Source organism: Passer montanus, unplaced genomic scaffold, assembly GCF_014805655.1.
Source record: "Passer montanus isolate IOZ18808 unplaced genomic scaffold, ASM1480565v1 scaffold22, whole genome shotgun sequence".
In the NCBI taxonomy this organism is placed as follows: domain Eukaryota; kingdom Metazoa; phylum Chordata; class Aves; order Passeriformes; family Passeridae; genus Passer; species Passer montanus.
In genome coordinates, this window is record NW_024366815.1 from 10,797,228 (window position 1) to 10,813,377 (window position 16,150).

Consider the following 16,150-nt stretch of genomic DNA (forward strand, 5'->3'; position numbering starts at 1 on the left):
GCTCCCGCCCCGCGGGGGCGGTGCTGCTGTCGGCGCCAGCCCCTCCGGACCTTCCGCGCCGCTCCCGGCGGGTGCCCGGCCACACGCGGCGGGTCGGGCTTCCCCGCCGGGAGCACCGGGTGGTGCACGGGAGCTCTTCCCCAGCGAGCACGGTCGCGCTCCCCCCTCTCCCCCCGCCGGCTGCGCGAAGGAGGACGGCGGAGCATGCCACCGGCGGGGCGGTTCCGCGGGGACTGACATGCTGCTGAAGGAGGGCAGGCGCCGGCCCCTCCGCCTCTCTCCGCGGTAGCGGAGGCGATGCTGCAGGGCGCTCCCCGGGCTCTCCCGCAGCCGCCAGGCTATCACCCACAGCAGCCGCGCTCGCCGCCGTGAGCGGCGCGGCTCCGGCCCGGCCGAGGTGACGAGCGGCGCGGGCCCGCACCCGTGCCCTGCCCGCGCCCGCGGGCGGCTCCGCGCGGCGGATGCGTGTGCATGAGCGCTGCACCGAGCGGGCGCAGGAAGCGCCCCCGCTCCGCCGCCTCCATCTTCCAGGGCAGCAGGACCTCGCCGCACGGCCGCGACAGCGAACGCCGGGGCAGCGGCTCCGATAGCGCCTACCAGATCCAGAGAACCCTGGACGACTGTAAGATGGTGGGTACCCCGGGCGGGCTTGCCGTAGTTTTTTACCTTTCCCGAGCTCTCCCCGCGCAGGCAGCGGTGCCGTGCCTCCCGTCGCCTTGGCTATTCCCATCACGTGCAGTTGCACTGTTTTTAAAACCGCAGTCCCCGCCGGGGTGCTGCCCTGCACCCCAACTCGCCGCGGTTCCGGAGCGGGAGCCGGGAGGTTCGAGGAGACCTGCGGGCTGCGGGACGGGGAGCGGACAGTCCTGCCGACCAGGCGTCCTCGCCCCAGTACGCACACCGCAAAGCAGCTGGAGTTGCTTTTTGGTAGATCCGTCCAAATCTGTACCCAGGCTTGGGCGCACTGAAGCCTAAATGGGTAAATAGTTGCCTCCAATGAATCACTGCACTACTTGCTGTCTTGTGAAGCAACCGCATGCTTGCCCTAATATCCTTCTAAATAAGGAAACACAGAATTAGAGGCCCTGAAATTCTGTCCCTGGTATATATGGCACCTGTTACCAGTCTTCCCAGAGTAGCTGGTTGCAGTTGTAAAACCTCAGGTGAAACACCTGCATCTCTGTTACTTATGGACTGTCACATTCTGGTATGAGATTTTTCCTCAGTCATGTTCAAAATGCTTTCCTTCAAATCAGCACCATATGCCTCTTCTCAGGCTCCTTGAGCTACAGTCAGCCTGACACTGGGCCCCAAAATTATCCCTCTAGCTAGTGACAGATGTAGAAAAAAATTAAGTCACTGCTACTTTTCTGGACAAATCTATACCTGGCTAAAGCTGTGTCCAGTAGCAATGGAGCTACCACTTCTAATATGCTGAATTCTGGCAATTTTTTTCCTCTGGTGCTGAAAAATGTGCTGGCAGATTATCCGCTCTGATGCTTCAAGATTGGGAGCAATTCCCAGTGCATGGAGGAACAAAAGCTGCCACAGTAGCTCTATAAATATACCCAACAAGTGGATCTTACTGGGTTCTGCCTTCTTTCTTATTCCCAACAGAGTAATATGGTTAGTTACAGAGAAGTTTTCAGAATTGACTGATTAAAAATAAAATATGTTTTATAGGTGGGTTACCAAGTTGTGGTAGGATTCAGGAGATAAAATCAACGTGGGTTTTTTATTGTTCTGTGTCTCAATTCAGCAACGTATTTGTGGTCTTGTTTTCCCGGGCAGTGCTAAGGTGGCTGGATGAGTCTGTTTAAACAAGGAATGTCAGGTGAGAACTGGCCAAAGGTGTCTGGTGCAACCAGTTACAGTTGCAGGATGCGACACTTTTCTTCCTATTGCAGAATAATCACACTATGACACAACACAGTACCATTTTTTTTCCTCTCTGTTGCCTTCATGAATTCTCTTAAGCTACAGAATAAGAGTTGAGGACTTGTTTAGCAAATATTGTGCCTAGGGCTTTGTTTGGTGTGTGCTTTTGGTTTGTTTGGGATCTGGATGTGGGAGGGTGAAGATATACTGAAATGCACTTGGGTTGACTTGCTGCTCCTGAAGCAGAGGAACCTATTTGCTGTTCTTAAAATGAAGTTTAAGAAAGCACGGTCAAAACTATTTTTGATACCAGTTCTCAACTATACAGTTAATTGCAGTGGGATGCATGAAGGGTATGAATATAATACTGCAGAAGTGACTAGTTTATTTCTTGAGTATGAGAATTTGAGGACTTGACTTTAAAATTTGGTAGCTCTGATAGACTCCAGGTTCTTAGTATGTTTTTATGTTGGGATATGTTGAACTTCTGGTGATAATGATGACTGGAATTATGAGCAATTACTCTTGTCTGTTTTTATGTAGTTTGGAAATTGAGGTCAAAACACGGATAAATAAATATTCTGTTCTATTACTCTAATCCTTCCACCCCCGCCACCATGTGGAGCAAATGATCTTATATGCGTTCTTTCAAAAGACAGCAAATGCTTCATTTCCTTAAAAATCATTCCATGTACGTGATCAGTGGAACTAAACAATAATGATCTTTCCATCGTGCTGAAATTACCTGTTTATCCAATAACGTCTGTATGTATCTGCTGGATATTAGATTTCTGTACAGGTTGTAGTATTTATTTACTCATTTGTTTCTTTTTCTCACATGCACTTTAGAAAAGGTGCTTTCTGGAATTTTAGCAGGAAAGTCCCTATCTGGTGCATCTTCTCAGTCAGTTACAGCAGATGAGCTTTAAGTCAGAAATTTGGGTTGAAGGAAAGTGACAGAACAGAAATCATTACAAATAAAGTTAGCAAAATTGCTGATTTAAAAGCAACTGCTACATTCTAGTCCCTGAACATGCTGTTAATCAGGATGCAGGAGAAGCAAAGGCAGTAATTTCTGGAGATATTTTCGCCTTTCAAGATAGCAAAAAATAACCTCATGCTACTAGTAAAGCAGATGTTTTTTTGTCTGCTTAATATTTAATATTAATAACTCAAACACTTTCAGATATTAAAAGCAGAAACACTGCTTTCCTACAGATGAACATTTATAGCTCACAGAAGAAGCAGCTGCCATGGAGGCTCTAGTTGTTTACTGAATCGTGTGCTCTTGATCCTGTGTGCTATGACATTGTGAGAAGCAGGAACAAGCCCTAGATTGGGCATGTTTTTAAAAAACTGGATTGTTTTTACCAATGTAGTTAAAAATTCTCATGCATGCAAATTGTTTTTGTTTTTCAGCTTGTCCAGGAGTTCAATACCCAGGTGGCTCTCTATCGGGAGCTGGTCATTTCTATTGGGGATGTCTCAGTCACCTGTCCTTCTCTGCATGCAGAATTGCACAAAACTCGAACCCGAGGATGTGAGATGGCCTATCAGGCTCATCAAAAACTAGCAGCAATTTCTGGGTAGGAGGCAACTTATCTTTAATTAAAGCTGTATTCATGTGTGAATCTTTATTAAGTACTACATAATGGAAACTTTCAGGAAAAGCATTAACTTGTCTTTCTGTTTTAGGCATAGAGGTGTATGACCACAAATTTTGCAGAACGTCTATATCCTTACAATAGTACAATTTTGGATCAAATCTTGGTCCCCTCACCAAGAACATATCTGTCTGATTTTACTAGATGCTTTTATGTCAGACAAACAGGATTTTACTGCTTATCACTACAGATCAAGGGGAAAGTCACGCCCTTCAAGGGTGAAGTAGCAATAGCTTTCTGTTCAGTCTTTCATTGAGTATACCTAATTGAATAGTTAAGAAACGACTAGCTCAGTTCAACTAGAGACATGAGAAAATTAAACCAAAATTAGGTGCAAACTGAGTGAGTGGAGTACAAAAATTACTCTGAGAATTTGTGTTTACCTTCTACATGTTTTTAAACCCTTGTTTGTGTTGAAATAAGAATGAAAGCTTTGCCAGCATATAATGTTTTAATTTATTCTTTGGTATTACATTATGGACGTTCCTTTCCATGGTGACCGAATGTATTATCGCGTATTTGAGACTATGCCTCAGTGCAAGATCAACCAGTATAAATGGCTCTTTCCTAAAAAATGGGAATTCATGCAGCTAATTCCATGTGGCTTCTTCACAGTATGGTGACTGGGGCATACATGTACCCCCTGAGTCACGACTTTCTGATTACACTTTGTCAGAACTTTCTGCATCTGTCTTATCTACCATAAGCTATTTTGCACCACTAGAAAAAGAAAACACCTTCTTTTTCTGTAGCTCTGCCTAATCCCTATCGAGTTTCATTTCATCAGTGTAATATATAAAGAGATCTGTTATAGGCTTGGTAAATAAGGGGAGCCCAAACTAAAAAACCAAACATAAGAAGATACTAGTTGGATTAGTAGAATTGTCACCATTTTCTAGTAAGATTTTGTGCAAAGTCACTTGCGTTGGTTTTGTGACCTCTGATTTGTTCCTCAAAGTAAATACATGCTTTTAAAATACTAAAGTCCATGGGAACTTTTTTAAAAAGCAGCAATGAATAGACATTGTTGTTTTTAACCAGTACATTGAAAATGTGAAAACAAACGGTAGTGAAATTTATCTTTTTTGCTTTCAGACCCAAAAGAAAAATTTATATGAATCAAAATAATACATTTGAATAGGTGAACCTATTTTGTAGCTTTTCAATATTTTTCCCCTGTAAAGAAAACAATTGGTACATGCTCATTTAGAAAGTACACAGGTTTTTTAAGCAATCATTTCGCAGCTGGAAGTCTGTCATGTACACAAAGATGTCCTGAAGGTTGTGCAGTTGCTGCGAGATTGACATTTGGCTAATCTAAAACTGTTTTAAATAACTCTGATAATACTGTGCTATCCATAACAACTGGTAGGTGTGAGAAACTCTCTGGAAATTACTGGTTTGGTTTGACACACATTTTACAAGGTATGCTTCACATCCCCACCCTTCTGTACCTGAGGAAAGCCATATGAGACATTAACTGTTTTGGTGTGTTTGTGAGGAAAGGTGGGAAATGAAGATGTAAAAAAACCCAAAAATAAATACAAGGAGAGGAGTAATAAATAGTCTGAGAGATTTAGTCTTTATTTCAGCAAAAAGACTGCTGTAGTGCGTATGAAATAGGATCTGGAATAGGAATCTAATTGGATAGGAAGAAAAAGTATGAGAAAGAAAAATCCTTAGGGACAGAAATGCATTAAATCATCCGTAGTTTTAAATAGTCAGGAGAGTAGTGTGCTGCTCAGAAACCAGTGTTACCAGCATATGGGATGAAGGCTTACTTAGTTCACTGCTTTGGTTCAAAATGCGCAGCACTGCACTGGGTAACATAACAAGTTCTGTCTTCCAAAACTTATTAAAGAAAGTATCTTGCTTTTCCACCCAGAAATAATAATAGCAAGTAGCTGTTTATGTTGCCAGACTGTAACATTTCACAAGGGAAGAGCATTCTATTAATTAATGTCGTCAGTAATGTTCAGGTAGTCTGTAAGTGATCTACCTGAGGTGTTGCATGGCACTCTTACTTTTGAGAAGCTGGTGTCACTGTCTTAAGAGAATACTAAGTTAGTTTATCTTGTTTATACTGTGTTTTCCTTGGAAAATTAGCAGACACCTTAACGTTATGCTGTTCCTCTTTGAATATATCAGGATTTCATAGAATCATGGAATTTTTAGGGTTAGAAGGACCTCTGGCAATCATATGGAGATCACCTAGTCCAACTCCTGTTCACACTAGTGCATTTGAGACTCTTAAATACACACCTGACTTGGACAATTAGAAGAATTTCCTTTTGCAATTCACTTATCCTACAAGACTAAGCAAGGTAACAAATAGGAAAGATGCAAAGACTTGGAAAGAAATAAACAAAAGCAAATCTTCTCATTCTGAAGAAGGGGACTCTGGAAAGAAATCTGGAAGTTGTGGGAAGGGAAGGAAATGCTGAAGTGGAGATAATGCATTAGAAACTGAGCAGGATAGAAGTCATGAGGACAAAAAATATGTTGGCCATGGGCATATCAGTTCTGGAATATTAGGCAGACATCAGAGCAGGACAGTGATATGTATTGTGAACAAGAAGACAAAGCTGCAAGTGTACCTGTAGAAAAAGGATACACTGATATGCCAACAAAAGAAGATTCAGCTGTAGAAGCAGAGGAAGTGAAAGTCATGCTTATATTTTAAAAACTGAGAGAAAGAAAAACAAAGGAGATGTTGGAAAAAAGATGACGTAGCAAAGAAACAGAAAACATTATAAAGTCCACACTGGATTAGACCATATCACTCCATCTAGCTCAAACCTGATGGCTGCTGGTAGCAGAGATTTCATTAAAAAATAAGCAAAGATACAAAAACAGGTTGTGCCTAGAATGATGGCTTCTCTCAGCTGCTACCTAGCACTCAGTAAGCAAAGGCTGCATCTGAACAATCTGTATTTGACAGAAGTGATTTCTCTAAATATTAAGATCTTTTACTCAAAAAATGCTGAGATTGAATAAGGGTATCTTTACACTGTGACGTATTTAAAAACCTATTTACTAAAAAAAATGTTACTGAAAGACGAAACTTCAAATTAAATCTCCAACTTAATAGGGCCTCGTAGATATTACATTCTCTTTACTTGCTCTGCTTTTTCTTATAGAAATAGAGAGATGTTAGCAGAGGGGAATAAAGATTAGAAATAAAAATAATCCAAATTGAAATATCCTAATTCTAGTCAATGTTCCTTTAGAAATGCAAGTCAAAGTAAACCCTCCTTTTAGTGTTGGTTTTCTAAAGACTTCAGGTCAATTCCTGCTCTTATACAAAAAGTTGTTAGTAATTTTTAATGAGCTGTCTTCTGAGAAGGTTTGGTCCTTTCATCACATTTTCTGCTGTATAATGTCGCAGAAATTAAAAATCTGTAAGTATTTACATTGTGCATCCTTTTAGTAATAGTTGTCATGGTCAAAACTGGAGAAGGTGCAGCAACAAGAAAATGAGTCAGCATGATTTTTTCCAAAGAAAAAGAAAGGAAAAATATTTGTAACCGTAAGAAGATGGGGTGAAAAAGATGCAGATTTCTGTTATGGAAGGGAGTCTACTTTACCAAATGATAGAGTGGTGATCTGTTAGAGTTCATCAACTGGGGTTTCATCAGCTGGTTTTATAAATGGTGTCTGGGATGTCAACAGAGAGAAAACTCAGAACTGTATTTTAAGATACAGGTCTGCACAACTGTGCACACACTTTTGTAAATGTCCTTACATATTCTCAAGCACTTGATATGCTTACATAATGTGTGCACTTGGCACACTGAGACCAGAACTGGCAGTGTCTCTGTGACAGTCTGATATATATGTTGGCAGTGCCTTTTTTTTTGCATGAAACAAAACTGGTGTGAGGAGCTCAGGGGGCATGGCAATGTACATCCTTGTGAGCATAGCTCTAAAAGTGATTTTTTTCTGTTTTTCTGACTGGTGTTGCACAGTCCAAAATCTAAGGAGGAATAAACTCTCTCTGCACTAGTACATGCTGGGGCAGCAGCTTTTCAGAGGAGCATCTTGGGGGTTCTGGTGAACATCAGGTTGAATATGAGCCAGTACTGTGCCCTTGAGGGCCAGCAGCCTCCTATGCTGCTTTAGGAAATGTTGCCAGAAGGTCGATGGAGTTCATCATTCCTTTCTACTCAGGGCTGCTGACGCCATATCTGGAATACTGGGTCCAGCAATGGGCATCCTAGTAGAAAGGAGGAAGGGACATCCAAATCAGGTCTAATCAACTACCTTAAAGATGGTTAGGCAGCATCCCATATGCAAGGCAAGGCTGCTAAACCTGGGATTTTTCAGCTTGGAGAAGAGAAGGCTGGGAGGGGCATATTATCCATAGGCATAAAAACTACCTTATGGAATAGTGTAAAGAAGACACAGTCAGACTATTCTCAGTGATGTACAGTGATAGGACAGCAGGTTAAAAATTGAAAAACAAAGAAAAGCTGATTTAAAATTTTAAACTCTTTCTGTTCCTGTGAGGCAGGTGGAATATTAGAACAGGTGCACTGGGAGGTTCTGGAGGCTCTGTCCTTGGAGATACTGAGAATTCAACCTATGGAGGTCAAGGCCCTCCATAACCCTCTGTAGCTGACACTGCTTTGAGTAGGAGGCTTGGACCAAATTAGTTCTAGGCATCCCTTCCAGCCTGTGATGAAGTCATCATAAATCTCCTTGAGAAAATTCAAAGAAAGTTTCCTTATTTGACACCCATGTGAATCTGTTACTTTTATAAAATAGTTGTTAATTTTAAATTCCCCTAAGTTCATGAAAGGTTGAGAAAGTCAGCTAAAAATCCCATCCTGATCGCAATAATTTGCACAAAAAAACTATCATAGTTCTTGCTTTAAGTTCTTAATTTTATGTAATTTCTACTTTTGTTTTCCTTTGCAGTCTACAGTAGGAATTCTCATGTTTTCAATAAGCACCAAATGGTAACTTTATCAGAGATAATTAATATTAGATCATTTCCTAAGGTTGTTTTAAAATATTCTACTGACACCCAGTTGTGGCCAATTTTTTATTGAACTCTCTGAATTTTCCCTGAATTACAACCCTACAAAATTGTTATCTGCTTTCTTAAGGACACAAACAAAAAAGATTGTCTCAAAATATTTTACAAATTAAGTGAAAAGAAGACTGCAGACCTTTTTTTTTTAATGAAAGCTGTATTAAGATGTAAGTTTAATGAAAGCTGTATTAAGATAGGCATAACAAGTAATTTTTAACTGTTTAACTGCATATGTTAAATAAAGCTCTGCTGGCAGTCAGTATTAGCTGAGCAGAAATGAAGGGCAGCAACACTTAGCTCAACAGGGAAGAATTTTTATAATCATGATTCAAAACCAACTTTATGCCAGCAGTTAGAGCAACAAACAAGAGGTCTGCCCCAGCTAGATATCGATCGAGCAGTGTTTGTGGAGATCTCTGTCCTTCCTAGACATCTTCACAGTCACTGCCATGGTATTCCTCTCAGTGTATGTATCAGAGGTGGGAAGAGTGATAATGTCGATCATGGGGCTCTGAATCACAGGCGCTGCTGGCTGTACCCAACCTCTGTTGGAGTTGTTAGCATTGTTTCAACTGCAAGATGAAAGTTAAGAAAAAAGTTAAGTGCTTCACAGAGATTGCAGCGTGATAAGCAGAATGTGGGTTGATTAAAGTATAGTCAAATATCAAAAATAATGTTATGATATGTAAGAAAACAAGGAAAGCAGTCAATGTTCACTGCAAGAATCAATACTGTTATGCATTTTAATACCAGTAGCTTAATGCCCCCTGAGTCCATACAAGATTTTGTGATTTCTTACTAAAATGTTGCAGGTGTTTTAAACAATAACCACTTAAAGTTGTGGCCTTAAAAATCCTGTCAAGTAAGAAATACTGAGATCCTTCACTTCAGAAAACTCTTGGAAATAGAAAACATAATTTTGCTCTCACAGGCTATACTAAAAGCATCTCAGTAAGTTGTTTCAATGTGGCATCCTAGATCTCACAATTCTTATAATAATTTAATAGTACTTTACTAAGGAAATTGCCCTGATGATTTAACTGTGACTATCTGAAATGAGTAAAGTCAGGGAGAGCTTTGTCTCCCTTCAGAGAAGAGCTTTTCAGGATTACTGATCATTCTTATCACATAAAGTCTCATTGTTCTTCAACTTTGATATTCAGCTTCTGTAAACATTTACTGGAATTTTCGTACATGCTTAAAATTTTCTTGTATTTTTGAGCATATCAGATTCTAGAAGCAGATTATGACAGTGTTTATTCCACTTTGTTTGCCCGGCATATATTCACTGATTTCTACATCCTGAAGTGATTGCAAATGTACTACCGTGTATCAAAACCTACACCTGTTCCAGTGACTCAAATCCTATTTTGACTAATGGCAGTTTGTCTGCATGGAAATGGGAATGTTTTGATAAACAAGCTCGGATGTGGATAGTTTTAACATACTCCTTAGGGACCATGTAGTGCGTGATAGTGCAGTAGGTATGCCATAGCTTACTCCTTTCCAGAGGGTAAGATGCACATGTATTGTTCTGAATAGATTCCTTGTCAAAAAATGCCTCTGATTACACAATCCACATGCATCTAAAATAATGGAACTATTTTTTTGTGGAACTGAGTTAAAGTACCTTTGCTTATTAAGAATAAAATATGTTTACTCAATTTAAGTTGCAAGTTGAAAATGAAATTGTTTAAGACAGGCACCTCAAGTTCAGAAGGCAAATAATAGAAGAAAAACAAAGTTATTTACTAAGGCTAGAATTCTCAAAATAGCTGACCCCTATAGACCGACTTTTTCTTTGTATCTCTGTCTTTGGAGGTGCTTTAATAGGTGTTTGGGACTTGAAGATACAAGGTATTAATATCTCTCTTTATAGATCTGTCTTTCATAACTGGAGGCCAGATTTAGTAAAGGGCAAACAGACCTAAAAGTGGATTTATTACTCTATTATTTTTCTATGTTCAGAACAGAATTCTGAAAATTCTGGAAGTTTTACATCTGCAGTAACACAGCATAAGTTGTTTTTGACAAAGTGGATGAGCTTATAGCAACTTGCTTAATAATAAACCTCACCAGCAGTCAAAAGGACAACATTCTTGCTCGTCCAGGTTCTGACAAGATTGTTCCCAGAGGTGCTGGCAGAGCATACTCAGAGCCTGACAGACACTGACAACTTTGGGCCCTTCACAAAACACAGTGGCTGCTGCCACTTTCTTTTAGCCAAAGCTGAAGGTGAGTCAAACTTAATTTCTAGACCACTTGCACCGCGTCCCAGAAAAAGCATGAAAGTGAGAAAAAGGGAAAGTGAGTGCTAAAAGTAGAACAGACATTGTCTTTGTCAGTCATTTGCCCCTTTCTTCATCTGACACTCAATTAACACATTCACAGCCCCTTCCAGTACAGTGCTGCCACTGCTGACACTCCAGGACTGCTGGGGTGAGCCAGACAGGTAAGCCAGCCACAGGTCCCTCTAATAGCAGGGAAGTTGTGTCCCAAGCCCAGCAGCCAGGGTTGCTGCCCATGCTTGAGGATTGCCACAAGTAGCAGTATTCTCCCTGGGAAACATAAAGCAGCATAGCTTTTCGTCTGTGACATGACCCAAAGCTGTGAGGTAGTTGTGGAGAATTAGGGGGCACATTGCCATCATCTAACCCAGTGGAAAGAGTATTTTGCATGAGGAAGCAAAATCATGTTGAGGTCTGCTCTGTACTTGGGTTTCAAGCAGTGTCATTGCAGGTAAACACTGAAAACTGTTAGGGAACTTCTTTGTGGTTTTCTCGTCCTTGCTCCCGTATTTTTTTTCTATGTTTTAAGCAGATAAAACACATGAAGACACAGGGAGGCAGAGAATCAGAACTCAGGTAAAGGCTGACTATTCCTTGTGTTTTGTATCTTCAACCTGGCATACTGTAAATTCATCTGCACAGTACCTTGGCCTAGGATCAGAGTATCCTGCAGGTTTAAGGTGGTTTACCTTCCATTTTAACATGCCCCCTGCCTTCATCACTCCCATTGTGGGTTCCTGGAAAGAAATACCAAAAACTAAGATATTACTGTAATTCAGGTTCGTCAATGGACTGTTCTCTGCTGTGCATGAACAGCATTCCACTGCAGTTAGGTTTTAGAAGGGTTGTTTCTCAAGCTCTAACTCATTAATAATGGAGTATTCTGGTTACAGATAGGACTATCTGTAGCAATGATTGAAATAACCAGTCTGTTTCACATTCTTATTCTGAGGTATACAAACCTTTACATGAGAAATTTAAGAGAAGGAAAACAACATCAAGGAGATTTGAGGACTGAATTTCATTGGCAGGGTCTCTTTAAAAATGCTGCAGAATCAGGTCTGACCTTTGCAGAAAATTTGGTTTCTCTGCCAGCAGTCTCTAACTTTGTGCCCTTCTCTTGCCCCATTTTGTCCTTTCAGAAGATCTGTTCTCATTGTTTAACGTAAAAAGCTTTTCACACCTTTACTTTGCAAGTGATTTTCTCAGGGAGTAATCAACCAGAGGATCCAGCAGTTAGGTACATCTCTAGAAACAGGAACTGTGGGGGATTTTGAAAAGCCCACAGAACTTAAGTGTGGACTCTGTTTTGGCAGTTGCTGTTACCTCTGTTCACTCCACATTTTCTCATGCCCTTTTCTCCTTTGTCATCCTTTTTTTCACTGTTTTTGTTTCTTGCTTTTTTCCCTCATAATCTCTCTTCAAATAGTAATGAAATTAACATCTGATTTGCTACTGTTCCATTAATTATTTGGGAACTCCTCTTGGCAGTCTTGAATGTACATATAACAAGGCCCCTGGAATCCACTGATCTTTAGATCTGTGGCATCACTATAGTAAATATGGCTAACAATAATAATAAATTTTTCAAACCCCTGTATTTCAGGAAAAGTCTGGAAAATCTCACTCAATCTCTGAGTGATGTTTCCAATGAATCACTTATTAAATAGGTGTACCAGTACTTACTATCTCTGAAAAATACTTAGTAATTTTACAACATATTTTAGTCTTTCAAGGAAAAGCATTGTTTTCAAATATTTTGTTTTATTATTGCTATAGTGCTTTCTAAATAATGCATGTAGATATTACATTTTTATCATTGTTTTCATAATTAATTTCTTTTGAAATTGATTTTTATATGTCAATTTGCTGGAATTCTAAGCCCTAACGTGTAACAGCACATAGCAACTCCTGTTGCTATGTCTTGTCATGTCATGTCACAAGTGGAATCAGTTAAAAAGCTCTTCTTGAGCAAAAACCAGAGTGTTACTAATTTATGTCAGTAAATAGTGCTTCACAAGGGGATCTAGAGATAAATTTTAGAAGGTATTTGAAGATAGAAGTGTAGCTGATTATGACCCTTTCAAGTTATACTAATTTCTGTGCATGTGGTGATGCAAAATTAATGTTAGACCAATCCAAAAAAAATTTTCATTTTTTTTCAGTATTTCTGAAAAAAATACTCTTCATACCTGTCTTCACAGATGTAAATAAAAATTGCGCTTGTGCTAATCTGTAACCAAGATGGCCAAGAGGAGTAGTGCCTTTGTTGTCCCCATTAGGCCCACTGCTTTGACACCTGTTTCAATAGCATTTTTCAGTATTTCTCTTCTCTAGGTTTCCAACGAAACACAGCTAAAGCTAAGAAATTAGTGATGAGTTTTGAGTGTTTCTTTCCTGAATATTTTCCTAAATACTGTTCGATTAAGAAATCCCACATGGCTGCAGTTTTGGGTGATAGACACAAATTTGGGTGAAAGACAGATACATAGCAAGGTGTACAAAATCTGTTGTAATTTTTCTAACTGTTTTGTCACTCTGTTTCTGAACAATTAATTAAATATTTGAAGCCATTATCTGGGCATTAAGATCTTGTCTTGACACAGCATTAAATGAAGCATTCCTTAATCCAGAATCCTTCAGGTATTACCAATTAAATGCTATTCAAATTCTTGTTTTAAAATAAAAATATATGGAAGTGTTGGATGTTATTGAATTTAGAATTTTTTCCTTGATAGGAATATTTATAGATCTACTTTTACATTTTCCATATAATTTCTAACTATCAGAGAAATAATATACTGAATTATTTGTACGTTGACATAGGAGGTCTTCTTTTCTCTTATATTCCATTTTTTATCTTTCTGTTCTTATCTTTCATAAGCAATGCTTCTGTCATGAACATTTCCTGGCAGCAGATCTGGCATAAGAATTCAAATACTGGCATATTAAATTCTGTGCCCAAAGTTGTTGAAGAAACTGCTTTCCCATTTCAGAAGAAAACAAGTTTGCATTTATTGTGTGAGCAAAGAGAAGCTGACACTTCATATCTCTGTCTATCACGGCAAGACAGATCATTGCAAATGTACTGCTGGTAACCTTGGCAGCATGGCAAATGGTTGAGTGGCAAAATATTTAAAAGTGCCATGTTTGTACAGCAGCTTCCAATTATTTCCAACAGTTCTGGAGTTGTTATTGTGGTGAAACAGCACTATCCACCCATATGTGTTTACAAGCCCTCCCAAAAAAACATCCCCAACACCAACAAAGCAGTTTGGTACTTGGGAATATTGTGACAACTGCAACCACAGTTTGTAAGACTGAGTACAGGGTGAGGCTGTTTGCTGAAGAAGCAGTCGCTTCATGCAGAGTGAAGAGTCCCAGTGCACCACAGTAGTAGACATTCCAAAGTCTGGGTATGTAATTTAGCTGCAGACCTACCCAAAGTAGTGTACAGTTTTTTGCAATTCATTTTGCATCATTCAAGACTCAGAAACAAGTAGTATGTCTGTGCAGCTGCTAATATACAATACTGCATGCCTAAGGAAGACTTAATGGAGAAATCCTTGTTTCCCAAGCAGAAAAAAGGGCTTTTCAAAGAGGAGGAAAAAACAAAAGAAACACCAGTTCACAAAGTCAAGTGGAAACCAAAGCAGGATTAAAAATCTGAAGTGAAAAAATTGCAAAGTTCTTTTTGCTAAAGTACTGCTTCCTGAACACATTTTATCAACAGATGGTTTTAAAAATTTCTTTCTCCATATATGAATTTAAATTCAGGAAGCTAATCTATTTCTTTTTTCCTTCTATTTCCTTCTTCTTTTTTTTCTTTTTTTTTTTTGACACATTGAAATTTTCCTCAGTCTCTCAGCTGTGATTTCTAACTACTCTTACAGATTTGGTCTGTGAAGTATCTGGTGGAGCTGTGTGAGATTCTTCTACTGATTCTCTAACACAATTTCTTTTTCACTTGGAATACTTGTATATGGAGGTATTTGGACGTTCTTTTTCTTAAAAAAAAGATAATAAAATACTCTGAGGTATAAGCATGACATATTCAAGGCACTCGTGGAGGCATTTGATACATAAAAAATCCCAAATACTACCTTATTCTGAGCAACCTAATAATATCTACTGGATAGATATTTCCTTCCAGTTTAGAATTGTAGCAGTCACAGTATTGGTCTATTTGACCAACAGACAGAAAAAAAAAGGATCATGAAAATGTATAGTTTTTTTTCAATAATTGTTAATGCAATATAGTCCTTACCCAAATCACAGTGAAAAGTGTGATCTTTCCTTCAGTTTAAATAGTTAACTAGGTGGTTTGTAATATTTTTGAGGAAAAGCAAATATATTGTTCCTTGCCTCTTCTTGCTTTAACATATCTTCACAACCACTCTGCTTTTCTCATTTTGAAATATGGAAAACCGGATGTCTTAGTTGCAACTAGATAACAGGTATCCAGATTACTCTAATGCTTTATGGAATGCCTTTTGGAAAAAAAATATATTGAAATTTCTGTTCACAGAAGGTGCTAATGACAGAAATAAAATGGAAAAAGGGAGTGTCGCAAATCTGAGGAATCATCTGGTTTAATGTCCTGAGAATGGTCAACAGCAGATGGCATCACTTGCCTGCAGCGAGTTCCTTCCAAATCCAGTATGTTTCTAGCTCATTGTGCCCTAGATCCTACAGCATCAAATACCTGAAACATGTAACTCTCCTTCAGGCTGTCTGGAAAGTTTGACTGTATTTGTCCACACAAATCAGAACCAATTTCATAAATGACCTCACATCGGATACTAGTTTTCATAAAATTACTATACAACTGTTAATCAAAGGAAACTGGATGGGAGTGTAGGTATGAATCTGTATATTTTGCAGATTTTGAAAGGTAGAGTTTATATATCATTCATTAAAAATAGCAAGTGATTAAGGGACATTTTAAATAACACAGAAGCTTAACTAAAGTCAAAGGGCAAATCTACGGGCAGCATGACTTATCAGCTGCCTTCAGAGAATTTAAAAGAGGCTGGGCTTGAGCCTGTTGGACAGCACAAACTTATCTGTGCTTTCTCTACATTTTTATCAAATTCATTTGAGAACAACTCGTTGATGCTGACAAGGCAGTGTTCTGAATAGGAATTTCTTAGATAAGCTTACAAGTTATTGCATATACAGCTAATGTCACTTTCTCCTTCTTGGTTAGCACAGATCTTTTCTGGAAGGTCTGTGTAATGGTTTCGATTTATCTGTTCTTTGGTATAATATAATTTAAGGCT

The 16,150-nt window shown here is 39.3% G+C and overlaps 1 protein-coding gene across 1 annotated transcript in view; it reads left to right on the plus strand.

Moving 5' to 3' along the window:
- The first annotated feature begins 429 nt into the window (after positions 1–429).
- LOC120502339 (regulator of G protein signaling 7 binding protein) overlaps positions 430–16,150 on the plus strand; it is a 33,547-nt gene continuing 17,826 nt past the window's right edge. The window contains exons 1-2 of the mRNA XM_039709658.1: positions 430–630; positions 3,298–3,464. Coding sequence (XP_039565592.1) covers positions 472–630; positions 3,298–3,464 — 326 coding nt within the window. The 5' untranslated portion in view covers positions 430–471. The remainder of the gene's footprint in view (positions 631–3,297; positions 3,465–16,150) is intronic.